Source organism: Hippopotamus amphibius, chromosome 6, assembly GCF_030028045.1.
Source record: "Hippopotamus amphibius kiboko isolate mHipAmp2 chromosome 6, mHipAmp2.hap2, whole genome shotgun sequence".
Classification (NCBI taxonomy): Eukaryota; Metazoa; Chordata; class Mammalia; order Artiodactyla; family Hippopotamidae; genus Hippopotamus; species Hippopotamus amphibius.
The window spans coordinates 167561568-167580238 of NC_080191.1; the positions used below are offsets into that span (position 1 = coordinate 167561568).

Below are 18671 nucleotides of genomic sequence, written 5' to 3' on the forward strand. Positions count from 1 at the left end.
AAGGCGCCAAACAAAGCAGCAGGGCAAAGGGGCAGCCGTGGGTTTTCATTACTCTATTCCAGTACTCTGTCCCTGTACCGCAGTGTACTCATTTCGTACCCCATAGACTCCTCCATGCTCCTGCAATACCAAATTTCCTTAAATTGGTAGCCACCCAGTGAGAATTTATCACTCCGTATTTCACGCCCTTCAGTCCCCGCCCAACACATCGACCCCTCCCCTCCTCAAGCCTTTAACCAGAGGCACGAATTCACCGACCCAGCCCGGAGACAAAGAGGGCGGGACCGGGAGAGGGGAGGGGAGAAACAGCGGTTCCCACAGAGGCTGTGAGCGCATGCGTGAGTCCTCTCCCGGACCGTTTGTGCTGCCCTCCTAGGAAGAGTTGGGGGGGGAGGTTTGCGCGAAGGACCAAGTACGGGTGCCGGGCAGGCTCTCGCGGAAGTCCATTCGCCATTGGGAGGGCCGCAGTGGCTGCTCCGTGCCCTTGTTGCCGAGGGCCTCTTCCTGTGTCATTCCCGGAGCGGTGGCCGGACTGGGGCTGACATCGGGGCTCCCCGCTGGCCGCCTCGGCGCCTGTGTGACCTCCTCGCCGGCGGGATGTGGCGACTACGCCGGGCTGCCGTGGCCTGGTAAGTGCGGGCTCCGACCTGGCCCCGTTATTTCTGGGGCCTCCGGAAAAAGAGGTTGTCCCATCACCGCCTGCAGAACGTGCAGGTGACTCTCAGGCCGGGCAGAGGGCAGTTGGGGGACTCCGGGATGTTTCCGAGGACCGGGAGTGACAGGAGCCCTGGCTGGGCTTGCTAGGTGCTGGCCCCGGTGCTGGCCCCTGTCCCTGTTCCGGTGCCCCTCGGAAGATTCTGGGCGCTTTTCAGCCGTGGCCTGTTTCTGTTGTCCTTTTGTGCCTGCCCCTTTCGCCCTGCTGCCCTCGCTGCTCTGTCTCTGGTGGCTGCTTCTTTCTGTCCCCTCTCCCTCCGGGCTCTGTGGCCCTATCCATGTGTCACCCTTTCCGCGTCTCCTTTTTTTTTCTACCTCCACGCCAGGTTTACGTTGCTTTTGCAGGTACCCGAGCTCTTCTCTCGGGGTGAAGGGGACTCTGCCTCTTTCCTAGTCCGCTGAGTGAACACGATCTGGAGTCCTACCTGGAGCGGTGACGCATGCAGTGTCAGGGATGGTGATTAGAGATACTCTCTTAGCAGCAGCTTTTTTTCAGTGTCTAGGGCGGGAGACTTGCATTTCGGATGTGAGATGGTGAATGTAGGACCACCTTTCTAATCACTGTGCTGTTGTTGCCCTGGTCTGGCTTAATCCTAAACCGAAAATCATGGAAGTACTTATATTTCTGTGGGTTACTATGTGCGTTTTAATGAAATTAAATTTGACTTTAACCTTTACACGTAGTTGTGTCCTAGTACCCGTAATACCTTCAGGTTTAACTCATTGTTACAGGCATTTGATGGGAAGTAACATTGATGAAGCATGATTAGAAAAACTTGGTTTTCCTGAATTAACTCAAACTCTAAACACCTGTCTTGAATTTTTTCCCCAGAATGTTTTAAGTGGTGTGATTTTAGTGTTTATAAGTGATGGAATCTGTTTTATGAAGGTTAACTTGAGTCTAAATTTAGAACTGAATGGCATACAATAGTTGTAATTTTAGTCAATTAGAATAATTGAATAAGTTACTCTTTTTTTTTTTTTTTTAGGCGCACGGGCTTAGTTGCTCCGTGGCATGTGGAATCTTCCCAGGGCAGGGCTTGAACCCGTGTCCCCTGCATTGGCAGGCGGATTCTTTACCACTGCGCCACCTAGGAAGTCCTGAATAAGTTACTTTTAATGTCATGCAATTTTAATTTCTGAGTAAATCCACAGTCCTTGGTACTGAACTAAGTTATTTACAACCTTTTCATTTCTACTCCTCAACATTTACTGGGGAAATATATCTAATTTTCTTTAAAGAAGAAAAGACTTTGCAGAAATTAGTGTACTTGTTGGAGCAATTAAGATATGTAGGAAAAACTAAAAATTGAGTTTCCAGCCAACTAATTATCAACTGATAATTGTTTATTCAGTTGGATGCTGTCGACTAAATTGTTTCTAAAGTTACTTTTGACTCTTTGGTCATGGCTTAAAATGTCTTATGTTGGTCATTTAGCTGCCTGCAGAAGTAGAGATGCAGAAGGTCAGATGCTCCAAGTTCTGGAGTTTGTCTTTTGATGTAGTTCCTATGCACGTTGTGAAGGAGTACATTTAAATTCTTACTCTTTAACAAATAAACATTCTTTGACATGCATATGTAAATACGTGCCATAGACATGTCAGAAGACCAATGGCCAACATTTATTCAGGTGCAATAAATATTTGCATAAAACTGTTGAAAAAATAATTACATACTAGGAAACAGTACATCGGTTAAAAGAAGATGTTGGATGAGTGTGAATAGATGATTTCTGGGGTTGGGGTGGGGGAGCCTTGTTTTGTATCACATTTGATTTTTAGTTTGGCCTAATATAGAAGTATATGTTCAGATTCCTTTTCCGCCATTCACTAGTCATTCTACCTTAGGCAAGATGCAGTTTAAAAAAGGAAATTGGTAAAATAAGGATACTTACTTTACTGGATTTTTCTAAGAGTTAACAGTAGCGTTTGTGTAAACATCGGATATAATGCGCTTTCCCCTCACTGTCCTTCTTCACAACATTATTTCAGAGTTCCTTGATTCCTTTTTCTTAAGGTATTTCTAGTCCTGTGTAATTAAACGAATTAAAAATTTATTCTTTAGAACAGGGCCTGGCCCATAATTTTCATCCCTGGACCATCTCAGGATTGTGAGACATAGATGAGAAGGCAAAGAATAGATGTTCTAAGCTACTGGAACTTTTGTGCTTGAATGTAAAAGTTTCCATGCCTTTTTTTGTATAGGTGCATCCATAATTCACATTTCTCTTTTTTTTTTAAGAACTTTTATTGAGATATAGTTGACGTACAATAAACTGTATATATTGAAAGTGTACAATTTGATATTTTTTTCCTTATTAGTAATGTATATATGGCAATCCCAATCTCCCAGTTCATCCCACCCCATCGCATTTATTTTCACATCACCATTTTAACCTAACATCACGTGAAATCTTTTTGTGTATCTACGTGGTCTTCATCTTTATCACTTTAATGGCTATACAGTATTCTCTTTTGTTTATATACCATAGTTTGTAATTTATGTTCTTAATATTAGATATTAAGTGGTACATTATTTTTTGCTATTGTAACACATCTTTTCTTCCAGCTTTATTGAGTTATAATTGATATACAGCATGGTGTAAATTTAAGATGTACAGCATAGTGATTTGACTTATATACATCATGAGATGATTATCACAGTGAGTTTAGTGAACAGCCATCATTGCATATAGATACAAAGTTAAAGAAATAGAAAAAAATATTTTTTTCTGATGAGAATTCTTAGGATTACTGTCTTAATGTTCATATATAGCATACAGCCGTGTCAATTGTATTTATCATGTTGTACATTACAATCTTAGTATTTATCTTAAAACTGTAAATTTGTGCTTTGTGACCACCTTCATGCAATTCCCCTTTCCGCAACCCTCTGCCTCTGGTAACCACAAATCTGCTCTCTTTTTTGGGTGTGAGTCTGTTTGTTTTTGAAGTATAATTGACCTACAACACTATGTTAGTTCCTATTACACAATATAGTGGGTTGGTATTTCTATACCATTTCAAAATGATTACCATGGTAAGTTTAGTTCAGGTATGTCACTATACAAAGATATTTTGTTTTCAACTTTACTGACAGCAAATAGCTGCCAATAGTTAATAAACCCCTACCTTTTTTCTTTTCAGTTTTGATTTCTTGGACCATGATCGTAGCCCACATATAGTAAATTAGGGGATAAGCTCTGGGGTCCCACTGCCTAGGTTTGAATCCCTCCTTTATTCCTTATGTCAGTGGGAACTTCAGCAACTTACTCACGTCTGTCCACCTTTTCCTCGTTGGTCAAATGGGGACGATGCTGGTGCTTCTGTCGTAGGATTATGAGCAGGATTAAATGAGTCAGCTCCTGCTGCAGCCGTGCCTGGCGCACAGTAGATGCTTAGTTACTACCGTGCACTGTCGTAGGACATGGTGTAATTGGTCATGTGTGCCCGCCCGTGTGTTTTCCCTTTTGCATATTGCTTTTTTAATATCATTTCCTTTCATTGTTTCCCTTTCTGATCTTTCTCCCACACCTATTTTTCTTTCAGTGAGGTCTGCCAGTCCTTAGTGAAACACAGCTGTGGAATGAAAGGAAGCTTACCACTACAAAAACTGCATCTGGTTTCACGAAGTATTTATCATTTGCATCATCCTACCTTAAAGCTTCAAAGACCCCAATTAAGGACATCATTTCAGCAGTTCTCCTCTTTAACTAACCTTCCTTTACGTAAACTGAAACTTTCTCCAATTAAATATGGCTACCAGCCCCACAGGAATTTTTGGCCAGCGAGATTAGCTGCAAGACTCTTAAAACTTCGGTATCTTATACTCGGATCTGCTGTTGGGGGTGGCTATACAGCCAAAAAGGTGAGTTTAACTATGCTGCTGCTTTTCGAATTATTCCAGCATAATTATTTTAAGGTTTCATAGCATACGTTGTATTCATTTAGTGCAGTAGAATATAATTAGATGTTTAAACATTTATTGTATGTCTCTCTTATGTGCTAAGTTGTTTTAATGGTGCTAATAGGAAAATGCTCTCTGAATCTTAGTTGTTATAAGAGATGAAAATGGCCTAATGGAAGGAGCGCTGGTCTGGGAGTAAGAACACCTAGGTTTGGTTTTCAGCTTTGCCGTTCAGTAGCACAGGCAGGGAAGTGAGTGGCATGCTCATACAACCACGGCGTGGCAGCTCTGGGGCCAGAGGCAAGGTTTCCTGCTCCCTGGTCTGTCTTCCTTCTGTTCCTCAGTGTAAAGCCAAATCCTGAAACCTGTGTGAAGTAGGAGTACATTTTGAATTTTTCCATTTTCTATATTTAGTAAAGGAACATTTACATGTTTTATATATGCTTGTCTGCTAATTTATTTTTAGAAGAGTGGAGGCCACTTTGTTTCTAAAAATTTTGAACATAATACATTGCTCTTAGTAGCTTAGCATGTTTTAACAAAATCAATTTAAATAGTTTTTCTTTATATTTTATATGGCTTTCAGATCATCTGATTGGCATACTTTCTTATCTTTTAGACTTTTGATCAGTGGAAAGACATGATACCTGACCTTAGTGACTATAAATGGATTGTGCCTGATATCGTGTGGGAGATTGATGAGTATATTGATTTGGGTTTGTATTAACATTAAAATACTTTTCTTTGTTGTATCTTTAGGAACGAGAAATAGTTGTATTGAGATAGCTCCTTAACTCTAAGTTTAAGGTTGCAGCAGTTTTATTTTAATGATAAAAGTAATAGAATAGCAGAGGAAAAATTGGGAAGAAAAAAATATCCACTAGTTCATCACTTTAGCACAGCTGCAACTATCTTTAAGGAGCAGTTTCTTTTAATTGAACCTATTTTGCATATGTGGTTAATATTTTACTTTCCTTTTTAAAAATTGTATAGTCATAGTAAATACACACTTTGCTGTCTTGTCTTTGGCTACTTAACACATTTGTCAGCATTTCTGCACTGTCAAGCAGCCTTCTTGAACGTCATTTTCAGTGTTGTATGATGTTACCCAGAACAGATGCACTGTGCTTCACCTAACTAGCTCTCTTTGTTTGAGTACCTTGGTTACCTCTACTTTTTGTAACCAGCTTCCTTAAAAGCCTACTAGTGTCCAGAGTAATTTCTCCCATTAGTCTGCCATTGTTCCCTTTTCCGAATAATAGATAGATGAGAAAAAAAGTATATTTGATAGTTGTGATTGCCAGTAAGTCACGGTGATATTTAGAAAAAAATTTTTTCTGATGAAATTATTTTCCTCAAGTCTCTTTTTTTAGACTTTAGCTTAAGTGTGTACGGGGGTGGGTTTAATCTCTGCCTGCACTATTCACAGCACTTTTTTTTTTTTTTTTTTTAGCACTTTCTTAAAGATAAAATTGTTGCATTGACAAAGATATTTGCAAGACAAGCACTCCTTCAAATTATGTTTCTAACATTTCTGAGGAGAGCTTTTTAACTTGGTACACTCACCAGTACCACACTGTAGTGGCTGTGAGCCTCAGTTCTGAAGCTAGACTGCCTAGGCTGAAACCTGACTGCCCCACTTTGCTGTGTGTGCAGGTCCTGTTACTTACCTCTGTGCCCCATTCCTCATCTGTAAAATGGGGCTGATGAGAACTGTTTTGTAGCATTGCCGTGAAGATTAAACAAGTTAATGCTTTTATAGCACTTAGAATAAGACCTATTACATATTCTTATTTTGAGAAACTTTGTGTTTTATCTTCTCCAGAGAAAATTAGGAAAGCCCTTCGTAATTCAGAAGACACTGTAAAGTTCTACCAAAGTTTGACAGAATTGTTGAGTATTTGTAAACAAAGATAAATACTTGATCATTTTATAAATAAAGCCAGCAAAAATAAAGTAAAGGCTTGTCTCGGGTACATAGGCAGCTTTTCTGAAATGGTCACAGGTGTGAGTCTTCCTAGGGAATATGGAAGAAGAGAGAAAAGTAATGGAATTCTGTTCTTGAACTTGAACTGGGATTTTATGACTTTGTTTTGAATTCAGGCCAGGTGCTACAAAAAATATTTTTTCTTTTTTCTTTGATGTGTTGCCTCTCTACTATGACTTCCTCCTAAAAAAGTGCTTCTGATTCCAATCCAGTGTTAATGTTTTACAGTGCTCTGACTTAAGGCATTTAACTTATTAGTCAAAGATACCCTTCTAAGCTATATGTTCGGTGAGTCTTTTTTAAAAATTTTCACGGCTTATAGATTATCATCAGAATATATGTAGCAGTTGTAGTTGGAATAGAGAGAAAAATGGAAAAAATATTTAAATTTAAGTTTATATATGATTATTTAAATTGTATGAATGTTTCAATAATCAAATTCTTATTCTGAGACTATGGATTTATTTTCTCTTCTCCAGAGAAAATTAGAAAAGCCCTTCCTAATTCAGAGGACCTTGCACAATTGGCACCCGACTTTGACAAGATTGTTGAAAGTCTCAGCTTATTGAAGGACTATTTCACCACAGGTAAGGAAGGACCTGTGTTTGATCTTATTTAAAATGTCAGGCAACACAGAGGAAAAATACTTAAGGCGTATTCATTTGTTTATTTCCATCTTTTAAATGTAAAAGTTGAGTACAAATAAAAGCCACGTTTTTGATAAAAAAAAATAAACACAAAGTTTTCTTGCTCCATGATTTTAAATTTTTTTATTTTTTTTTTATTTTTAATTTTTGGCTGCACTGTGTGGCATGCGGGGTCTTAGTTCCTTGACCAGGGATTGACTCTCGCCCCCTGCAGTGGAAGCGCAGAGTCTTAACCACTGGACCGCCAGGGAAGTCCCTGTGGTTTTAATTTTTGTTTGGCCCAACAAAATGAAAATTTGCAAGAACTTAAACATGCTTGGCTTTAGTCAGCGAGGGAAAAATAAATCAGTCTTTACAAGTAGATGATACTTCCTGTATGTTTGCTTTTCATAATTGGTTAGTGCCAATTTGGTGATTTTAAAACAAATTTAATTATAATGGACCATAATGGGTAGAATTTACTGACATTAATCCTGGTGTATTTGCCCAATTCTGCCCTATCATGATATAAATCTGAGGTCTCAGGCATCTTTGCTCATTCCTGTTCAATTTTACATTTCTATTTCCCCCTTTGCTGATTTTTCACAGGTCACAAATTGGTTAGTGAAGTCATAGAAGCTTCTGACCTGCTTCTCTTGTTAGGTGTGTAAACAGATATTTTTGCTGATCTTAACGTGCCTTTTAAATGCTTCTAATAAAGTAGTTGCAAATAAAGTTGCAGACCAGATTTATAGTGCTGCTTATGCGGAGGTTTAAGATGTCAGAATTACATTGGGCAAATTCATTATTCTTTAGGTGGAAATAATAAAAGAATTACTTTGTGGTAAAACTAAAATTCCTAAATATGTATCTATATTATAAAATTAAAGCTATTAAAAAGAAAGTTTGCTTAACCAAAATATTTTCTTGAACGTGATCTGATTGTTGTTGATAATTGAAAGGGAGAGTCATTTTAGTTTGTCTCATCTGTCCTGTCACAGTTGACATTTTTAATTTTTTTTTTACTCTATGTGGTCTGTAATGGCAGTAGTGTATGGCCGAACTGTAAGTACTCTTATGTAAAATAATCCTTATCAAAGATCGCCTTAATTTTTATTGTAATTTTCAGTGATATTTTAAAAAAATCAGTTAAACATGTCCTATAATGGTTTTGAAATTTTTTTTCTTAGGTTACCACTATGTTCCTTAAAATAAGAATAGCTTTCTAAAAAGTGATTTTTGCTTAAAATCCACTTACCTTTCAACTGACTGAACATAATTTGGAATTTAGTTTAGACTGTTGACTTCACTGGAGTATTTAAAGGACTGCATATTTATCTTTAAGGTTCACCTGGAGAAACGGCATTTAGAGCGACAGATCCCGGGTCTGAAAGTGATAAGCGTTATAGAAAGGTAAGTATAAAGGAGCATTCTTTTTACTTAAATCGTCTTGAAAGATTTTTTTTAAAGTTTTTAACCTATGCTGGGAGATTTGAAAATGGTAACATCTGAGAAGCAAACCTAAAAGCATCCAGTGGAGGTATTGTTATTATTCTTGGTACAAAACGCAAGGTGTTACGCAACAGTTCTGGAAATATAATTGGAAAAGCCAGTTTCCCTCAAATATGTCTGTGAAGTATTAGTTTCCAGGGTTGTCCCCAACAAAGGGTTTTCTTGTTAAATATGTGTGGGGGAAGCTGGTGTAAATAAAACAAGCAGGCTTCTTTTCTTTTCCCTAGGATTTCTCAGACCTTTACATGTGCATGTGCATTGTGAACTTCTAAGAGAAGTCAGTGTGCAGGGTTTTCCAGATTTATTCAGCCACAAAACCCTTTCTCCACGGAGTATCTTCTAGGGACTAATGTTTCATGATATGCACTCGGGGGAACTATTAAGGGAGTAGCAAGTTTGTTACTAGGGGACAAATAGATTTCTGTGAAATTGATAGTCAACAAAATTATGTATGGGGTTATTTAGGATATGTTAATTTCAATATGTGCATTAAAATCCGTAGGAAAGTTTTAGGAGAATTGCCGATGTAGAATAACATGCATTGTTGTATATTCATATTCTTATGTTAACCTGACATTATCTTACTCTTCACTTTGTTCATCTTTTGATAACTGATTCCTTGAAAGGGCTTTTTTAAATGATACCTAGATAAGTAGATATCTGGAAAAAATACTCTATGAACATTTAAAAATTAAATATGAACATTTAAAAATTGTGATGAAGGTTATTATGGTTTTAACACATTGAGGTAAATAATTTTATGGTTTTTTGGGAAGCAGGAAGAAAATAATTCCAATGTATAGGTTTCCATCTTGTTTCCTGTCCTTCAGCTTTAAACTTTTTACATGATATTCCAAGTTTTAATTATATTTCAAAAGTTTTTTTTGTCTTTTAACTTGATCTTTTGGAGAGAACATTTTTCAAAATGTGTGTATGTGCATGTGTATTTGCCTTTTAACGTGATCATTTTTGATACCTTTTCCACTGGCATTATTTTAACCAAGGGATACCCTTGACTATACATGCTACTGGGAAGAAAAATTTGAATAGAAATTAGCCTATGATGCACAGCTTATGTTAAGCCAAGGCCTTGGCCCTTAATGCAGATAGACTTAATGTGCAGGGAGAAGCTAACCTAACTGGGGAGAAGGAACCCCTGTTACAGGCATGGTAGTATGGTTTTCAAGTGACAAGATTTCTTGTCGCCTCGATCAGTTAGGAGAGGCCTGCATCTCTGTTCTTTTCCGATGTGGCCTAGGATTGTTTTGGGAAATGCAAATCCTGTTTAGGGCCTGATAGATAATTCCCTTAAAATCCTGGTAAGGTGGTCAATGAGTAGTAATTGATAAATGATCAGGAGTTCTGCAGTATAGAAGAAACAAGAGAACTGATCCCTGGGAATTTATGTATATTTACAGATTTTATTTTATACAATAGACATGAGAGCAGTTTATTGATTTATTTTATAATTTAGTTGAAGACAAATGCTGTTGTAGACTATTTCTTTTTAACTTGTCCATAATTTATGGTCTTATCTTGCCCATTAAAAACTCACCAATTATTTCCAACTATTTGTTGTAAATGCTACATCTAGAGTTCTAATTAAGCCGTTTTCATTGTACACTTAAATCAGATATTATTAGATGCTAGTATAAATGTTTACTATACAGAGAAGTATTCTCAGCCTCCACTAGTGGTTTTAAAGTTTATTAATGTGCAGCATTATGTTTTCAAGGCTTGACTGGTACCTGCGATGTTTGAAAATAATGAACTACTCAGACAAGAGGTAGATGAACTGATTGTAAGAGACTTGTCTGTAAATTGATAGTTGAATGTAAGCATAGAAAGGGCTTTCAGAAGCCCCCCCCTTTTTTTTTTTTTGGCACACGGGCTTAGTTGCTCCGCAGCATGTGGGATCTTCCTGGAGCTAGGATCGAACCCGTGACCTCTGCATTGGCAGGCGGATTCTTAACCACTGCGCCACCTAGGAAGCCCCAGAAGCCCTTTTGAAATTACTCCAGAACATCAAATTTAAAAATTTGGGCAATGATCAGAGGTGGTAGGATGGCATCCAGAGTTCAGGTAATACCTTTTTGATTGGTTCAATCTGGTGTCTGAGAGCCCCAAGATTTAAGATGGTGTTCATGCCTTAGCTTAGTGATTGTCTGGTTTTGTACCAAAGTTTCTAGCTAGACTTATATTAGAAATGTAAAAGTAAATGTGAATCAGATTTTTTTTTTATGTAGTAATAAATTAAAAACATTTCTACGACTACAACTAAAAAGAAAAACTTGTTTTTTCTAATAAGAGAATACACCTGGAAAAGTGCTGGCGAGTAGAGGGACAGTTAAGAACCTTTCTAAGTCAACTGAAGTGAAAGTGACAGGAAGTTGTAGGAACATAGATGTCAGATTGACTTGAGTCAGACAAAATGAATAACACAATAGACAGATTACCTGTGGTTCCCAGTCTGGGGACACTAGACTTTTAGGTGTTCTGAAAAGTTGTAAGTGAGGTCTTCAAAAAGTCAAAAAACATGTACTCCCCCATAGTGCTACACAGGCTAACTTAACATCAAGTTTCTTTGATTTTGTCTGGATTTATATCCGTTCAGTTTGTGGGCAGTAGTTATGTTTATCAAAAGTTCTTGCACAGGGGCTTCCTAGGTGGCGCAATGGTTAAGAAGCCGCCTGCCAATGCAGGGGACATGGGTTCGATCCCTGCTCCAGGAAGATCCCACATGCCATGGAGCAACTAAGCCCGTGCGCCACAAACATTGAGCCCATGTGCCCACACGCCTAGAGCCCTTGCTGCGCAACAAGAGAAGCCACGGCAATGAGAAGCCTGCGCACCACAATTAAGAGTAGCCCCCACTCACCGCAACTAAAAAAAAAAGAATGCCCTCACACAGCAAAAAAAGACCCAATACAGCCAATAAAATAAATAAATAAATTTATAAAAAAAAAAAAATTCTTGCACATATTTTTGATAAATAAAAAATGGAAAAATATTGAAACCACATTTTAATAAGTGCTTTTAGTTAATCAAAAATTTTTAAACTTGTGTCCACTGTAGAAAAATATTAGAAGGAGCCCTTAGTGTGAACTGAATAATATTCTTGAGACCTGGAGACCTTTAAAACTACCTGAAGACATATTCAGAATTGGAATGGCAAGCCTTTTTTAATGAATTAATGGACTCAGCTGGTTTGTAAATCAGATTTCTGTTTATCGGTCATAATATATTAATATATAGGTGACAGGACCACTTAGTGTATTTCCTTCTTTTAGATTCAGTAACATTGTTGTGTTCTAGTAAGAATTAATTTGCTAAATGAGGCATTATCTGTGCTTTTGTTCTATCATGTTTCTGATTGCTCATAAACATCTCACAGAAGTAAGGAATATGGTCATTCTGAAGGTGACAAGCCCATTTATAATTTATGAAAAATATCTGAAGTCCAAATCATTAAAAAAAAAAAATCACTAAATAGTAATACTCTTCTTTTCCATGTTACTCTAATTCTTATTTGTGTGGCTTGCTTATCTTGTACCTCCCCGCTGAGATCGCTCTCTTCCCTTTTCTCCGCCTAATTTCCAACTCATCCTCAAAGCCCAGTTCGGCTGTCACCTTCGTGATGCCTTTCATAACCATTTTAGTCCCAATAATTATACTCTTAACATTTAAAAATTTGACAGATGAAACACTATTTACTTTGGCTTTCGTTCTTACTATTTAATGGGCTATTTCTGTCACAAAATCTCTGTTCTCAGAGCACCTAGGATAATGCTGAACTCTTAACAAAATTCGTCAATTTGATTTAAGTCAGTAAAAGGCTAATTTAAAGTAAGTAAATTTGATTAATGTTAACAAGAGTGGGCCCAAAGATTTTATGTAATGTGTCTTTTTGCTCTGATTACCTGTGAATTTCTCCTGGCCTTCAATATTTGGCAACTATTAAGGAGAACAAGAATGTGAAGGTAGCACATACACTCGAATTCTAAATTGTAACAAAGCAGTGTTTCTTCAGTAGGATTTACATTTCTGGGATTCCTCATGCAACAAATAATGTAAACTGTGGCAAAATGAAATTCTCAAAACCGGCACCATCAAGTAGACACAGATTCAGGAAACTTGACTTTCCCCGAGCAGCCAATGACTGGCAACTATACTTGGTTAGATACTTGTTTTATTCCTTAATAATAAACATAGTGTATTTTTATGTCATTAAAAAGCATTAAATATATACTGTGTACATAACACTGTTCTTAGGTAATAATTTAGCACAAAAGGGATTTGGTAGAAATTGTAATATTGATAAAAACTAATGGTAATAGACTGATTTGTTCATCTCTTAAAATTATTATTTGTTCAGATTGTCCAAATAGTAAAGTAGGATGTTGTATTTCTGAATTGGAGCAAGTTAAATAATTCAAGTAGGAAGAGGTATTTCCTTCTGATATCCAATAGTAAACATATTTTAGGTGGCTATAAATGTCTTGAGCTGAATTATATAATACTGGGAGGGAGAAAAATAGGAAAATAGATCTCTTTAGCTAATCAAATAGCAGAATTATTCAAACTTTGAAAAGTAAATTACTGCCTAGGAATATATTTTAAATGCAAAGAGAAAGAAGTCTTCTTTCATGAAGTTATTTTCTGGACCCAAGTTACTTTTTTTTTTTTTTTTTTTTTTTTATTATTATTTTATTTTTTTGGGGGGTACACCAGGTTCAATCAACTGTTTTTATACACATATCCCCATATTCCCTCCCTTCCTTGACGCCCCCCCCTCGATTCTCAAGTTACTTTTAAAACTAATAAAGCAGGGGTTGGCAAGCTTTTCCGTAGAGGTCCAAGTAGTAAATATTTTAGGCGTGCAGGCTCTAAGGGCTCTGGGACTACTCAGCTAGCCCACTGTAGTTTGCCAACTCCTTCTCTAAAGAGTAATTTCCATCTGCCCTCCAGTGTATTGTAGTTTTACCATTTCCCTTATTTAAATGTAGATTGAACCTGAAGGGTGAAAGGCACTTTGAAAATAGACTGTAGGTGTGGGGGTGGGGGGAAGGCTTTAGCACAAGATCTGGCACATAATAAAACTAAATACATATTAGTATAATGGTAACAATAATGATTATTACCATCTAACACTTTGAATTACTGAATGACTTAACAGCATGTTAATATTATTTGATTACGTTCCTCTGCTTTTCTTAATTCCTGTTGAGTCTGCTCTGGGAATTGTGATAAGTGGGAAAATGGATTGTAGTGCTGATGTGTAGCTTATTTATAGAATAAACAATTTTTAGGAAACCCAATTTGGATTTATGCTATAAACTTTGTGTGCATTTTTAGGTAAAAGTACGTTATTTAATTCATTCAAGCATCAAACATGGGCCAGGCCCTATCCTAGTTGCTGGCCGTAACACATCTAATGTGTCAAGCCTTATTTTATGTTGCTAGGTGTAAAAACAAACAAGCTTGGGGCCCTGCTCTGCTATTAGTATTTAGAATACTGTTAAAAATATAGTATTGGGTTGGCCAGAAAGTTCGTTCGGGTTTTTCCATATCTTACAGAAAAACCCAAATGAACTTTCTAGCCAACCCAATATTTTATCTGATTTTTTTGCCCACACCTGGTGGCTTGCGGGATCTTAGTTCCCCAACCAAGGATCAAACCCAGGATCCCTGCAGTGAGAGTGCCAAGTCCTAACCACTGAACTGCCAGGGAATTCCGTAAAATATAGTATTTTGAATGTATTCACATAAGAATGAATCATAATTTCAAAATTTTTAAAAATATTTTTTAACAAATTCAACTTTTAGAAGTATTTGCAGCACTTTCAGTTGATATTTTGGTTTCTGGAGTTGTCACTGATTTTCTTGGTCTGACATTATACTTTCTTAAAAAACCCGAGAACATTGTACGTGAAATATGGGACTAGGAGAGCTGCAGTGTCAAACTGACAGTAACCAGGAGATGTTTAGAGAGTATTGCATCTGTGGTTGTTTACAATAACTATTTTTGTTATAGACCACAATTAGTACATTTTTAATGTAATATATATCATTTAAGAAACAGTTATGTGCTATTTTTTGAGAGAAAAATGTCTGAACTTGGGAAAATATTTATTGAGTAAAAATGTTTTGTTCGTGTAAGGAGGCATGAACAAATGCCTCATCTTGCGCTGGAGGCACACACATTTTTTCCCCTTCTTTTTTCTCAGGGCCTTAGCTTTAAAAGCTAACCCAGTGGTGTTTAGAGGGAGATTTGTTGCCTAAAACTAGATAAAGGTAACCTTTTTTAGTATAGTGTAAATAGCCTTTTCTGTGTCTAATTCTTGTTTTCTTCCTACTTTTTTCAGGAGGTAACAGTTAATTTCAACTACCTTCACATAACAGTGCTTCAGTAACAGACTTGGAAGGAAAGTGAGGTGTCACTAGAAAGAGGATGTTTTTCTTGTAATGTAATAGATATTGGAGTATTTACCGTACAATTTGTTTACACATATAAGCAATGGATTAGGGAGAGGTGTTTAAGCGACCAATACACAAGAATCCTGTGCCTGACAGACCAGTACAGTTAAGAAATGTGGAATATTTTCTCACTGCTTGGGTGTTTTATAAATTATAGTGCTGGGTATTATGTTAATTAAATCACAGGTACACTAATGTGTAAGCCAGAATGGGAAGCCTCCTTTAAAAGGAAATTGTTTTGAGACATCTAAACACTTGGATGAGTAGACGTGGTGGTTATGATAAATGACTAAATGAATAAAAATGAGTTGGATTACTTTTCTTTCTGCTTGATGAAAGGCAGTGAGACAAAAATGAAAAAAAAAAAGGACATAAAAAGTTATGGGAATGATGAGCGTAGTGAGTTGGCATTGCATTTCTTTGATAGATTTATCAATGACCATAAAAGTTTTTATTTAAAAGATACGTCTTAAAAGATAACTGCAGGTTTTTATAAACATATTTTGTACTATTGAATTGGGAAACAAATGTTGATGTTTCAGTTGTATTACTTGCCACTTTGATGTTCCCTTACTTGTCATGCAGAAATACCAACTAGTTTCATCCTTTGATTTATAGCAAGTCAACCACTTTCATTATGTTGGTATAACTTAGTGTATTAAAACTAAGAATCAAACAAAATAAAAATCCCCTTAATTGTTTGCTAATATTTCCCTTGATTTAAAGTGCCTTACTATAACACAGCTTTTCTATTTGTTTTTATTTCTTTTCTGGTAAACTATTTTATTTATGTAAATCTTTGGATGATATAAACTAAGTTATTAACCTTCTGGGTGAGTCTACTCATTAAAATTTGAATGTAACATTAATCAGTATTTCACTTTAAGGAACTTTAGTATTATACAAAATAAAATATTTGGGGCAGTTATTTTATAAAGCTGTGAAGCTATTTGAAACTCCTAATTTAGAGTATCTTAATGTGTTAGTTTTCCTAATTCTTTTCATTTTTATAACTTGGTAAAAATTGAGCCCATTGTTTTTCTAGATAAACTGTTCTTGTGCAGATTAAACAGTGACCTCATTCATTGGAACTTTACCTTTTTAGGGTTTCTAATTGAGAAAATATAAGGTTCCTGACGTGAATTCCTAATTGTTTTTTCTCCTACATCTCTTGAGGTTGATTATCTAATAGACCAGCAATTAAAAACACTATAGAAAGTGACATGTATTTTAGTTTTTTGCCACAAGTAAATAGATTGCATCAGATGAACATTTCATGATTATTAAATGGAATGAATTTTAAACAAATGGTGATTATTTTGTGCATAGGTCCAAACTGAGTTTTGTTTCATTTTTATTTTCATAATAACTATATTATCTCTGTATCTTAGTTATGTTCTTTATGGAACTTGTGCTTTAGTAATTGATATAGCTTTATATTCTCAGAGGACATTTTATTTAATGTCAAAACAGCTCATAAAAAGTGAAAATTCAGTCAAACTACTTATTTGATGTTGTATAAAGCTAAAACAGTACCTCAAGCATTTTTTAATTTGCAAAAAAACCCTTACATTTTAGTCAAGATTATGTGCATAGGCATGTAAAACTGTGAATTAATGTAAAACCTTGATTAACTTGATGCTCGAAACTAAATTTTGAGGGATCTTTATTTATTAACTTTTTGGCCGTGCCGCATGGCATATGGGATCTTAGTTCCCGGACCAGGGGTCGAACCCACACTCCCTGCAGTGGAAGCTCAGAGTCTTAACCACTGGACCACCAGGGAAGTCCCTTGAGGGATCTTTAATTGAAGACATAGGATGTCAAGGAAAAATATTTACTTAAGAATAATAATGTAACAAGTAATTAAGCTATTATGTATTCTCAGGAAATTTATGGTTGAGAATTAGAAGATGCAGGCCTTTAAGATCAATGCTGTTCAAAAATCAGTTTTGTGTTTTTCCTCATATGTATCAAGTCAGGAGCATACACGTTCATATTGGCAATTCAAAAATAAGGGTTGAAGGATTTGTTTTCTCAGTTTTCCTGTTACTAGGACATTAGCTAACTATAGTGCCACCTGCCTTGAGCATTCCAGTTAGTCTAGGTTTTACTGTATGTGGATGTTATATATCTGGCTCATTTTATTCAGCAAACAGTCACTTATTGCATTTTCCTTTTCACTTTTTAAACTATGCTGTTTTATATTTCTGAGACGTAATTTTACTGAGGAGAAAAGTGGAAATGTGGTCCAGAGCCCAGTTATATAGTGGCTCTAAAAGTACGTAACTGAACTTCCATTTTTGTTATAAGCTGTCCATTCCTCTCTGACTTGCGTCTGTTCCTCTCTTGTGCCCTTTGGTTTAACATTGTTCTCCTCCCCGATTTTCCTCTTCTCCTCGTTGTAAACTCATGGCAGGGTCTGCTTGGTGAGCTCATTCTCTTACAACAGCAAATTCAAGAGCATGAAGAGGAAGCGCGCAGAGCCGCTGGCCAATATAGCACGAGCTATGCCCAACAGAAGCGCAAGGTGATGGATGGTGTAAGGGGGCTACTGATATGTTCACACTAATCAGCCATTTCTACCGAGATCATGTCACCTTAATCCATTCATGGTTCCAATTATGAGAAGTTATTCTTGACAGAGTCAAAATATGAGAGAGAATAGAGATACACAACTTTCCTAGAGGAGGTAAACAAGCCCAAGATATCAAACATAGGAATTCATTTTCTGAAAATTAGATTATCTGTGAGCGTTCATGGGTTTGTACGTAGATAAGAATTCTGAATTGGGGTTTACTTGATTCAGTTATTGAGTCACCGTAATTTGCAGCCAGTTTGTCTGTTCTCCCAGTTGTTATTTCTAAAGGGACAAGGATTACTGTGGATAACCATCTTAAAGAATGAGATGTACTCATTTTAGTTAAGATGAGTCATCAGAGAATTCTTACTTCTTACAAAAGAAAACTATTTTGACAACTTTTGGGCAGAATTATTCTTAGATACTCTGATAAACTTGTATACAGATTTTCCACATTTCTTAATAAGGTTAGCACAGATTTTCACTTTGTCCACTGAAAGATTGAACATTGGAAATTCGATATAATTCTGGTCAATAAAGAACAAATTCTAATAAAACTCAGCGTAATGCTGTACAAATGTTTGGTTGTAGTTGCAACCAAGAAATCCTTAAAAATATGCTTTTGCCTGTTAGATGATCTTATAGGACAGATCCCAAGGTTAATGTTCTAAAGAGACCGGCGTTAAATGAAATGTATGTAATGATTTTAAAATTATAGTCTAAGATCTTTATAGTCCAAGATCTTGAGATTGGCTAGTTGTGTTACATATATTACATAAGAGAAGTTTTAGAGTTAGGTACAAATCTTACTCAGGAACAAAGATTCAGTCATATAATTAGCTTCCTGTAGATTCTGATACTTAAATT

At 36.5% G+C, this 18671-nt stretch overlaps 1 protein-coding gene across 10 annotated transcripts in view; it reads left to right on the top strand.

The window, feature by feature from the left end:
• Positions 1-409: 409 nt before the first annotated feature.
• OPA1 (OPA1 mitochondrial dynamin like GTPase) overlaps positions 410-18671 on the top strand; it is an 87639-nt gene continuing 69377 nt past the window's right edge. Inside the window, exons 1-7 of one of the 10 annotated variants that reach the window (XM_057738273.1) lie at positions 410-629; positions 4264-4582; positions 5241-5337; positions 7088-7195; positions 7844-7897; positions 8580-8647; positions 17643-17753. In XM_057738273.1, coding sequence (XP_057594256.1) covers positions 598-629; positions 4264-4582; positions 5241-5337; positions 7088-7195; positions 7844-7897; positions 8580-8647; positions 17643-17753 — 789 coding nt within the window. In that variant the 5' untranslated portion in view covers positions 410-597. Of the gene's footprint in view, positions 630-724; positions 805-4263; positions 4583-5240; positions 5338-7087; positions 7196-7843; positions 7898-8579; positions 8648-10481; positions 10548-17642; positions 17754-18671 lie in introns of those variants that run through there. The other 9 variants (XM_057738276.1, XM_057738275.1, XM_057738277.1 and 6 more) reach the window with 9 other exon arrangements.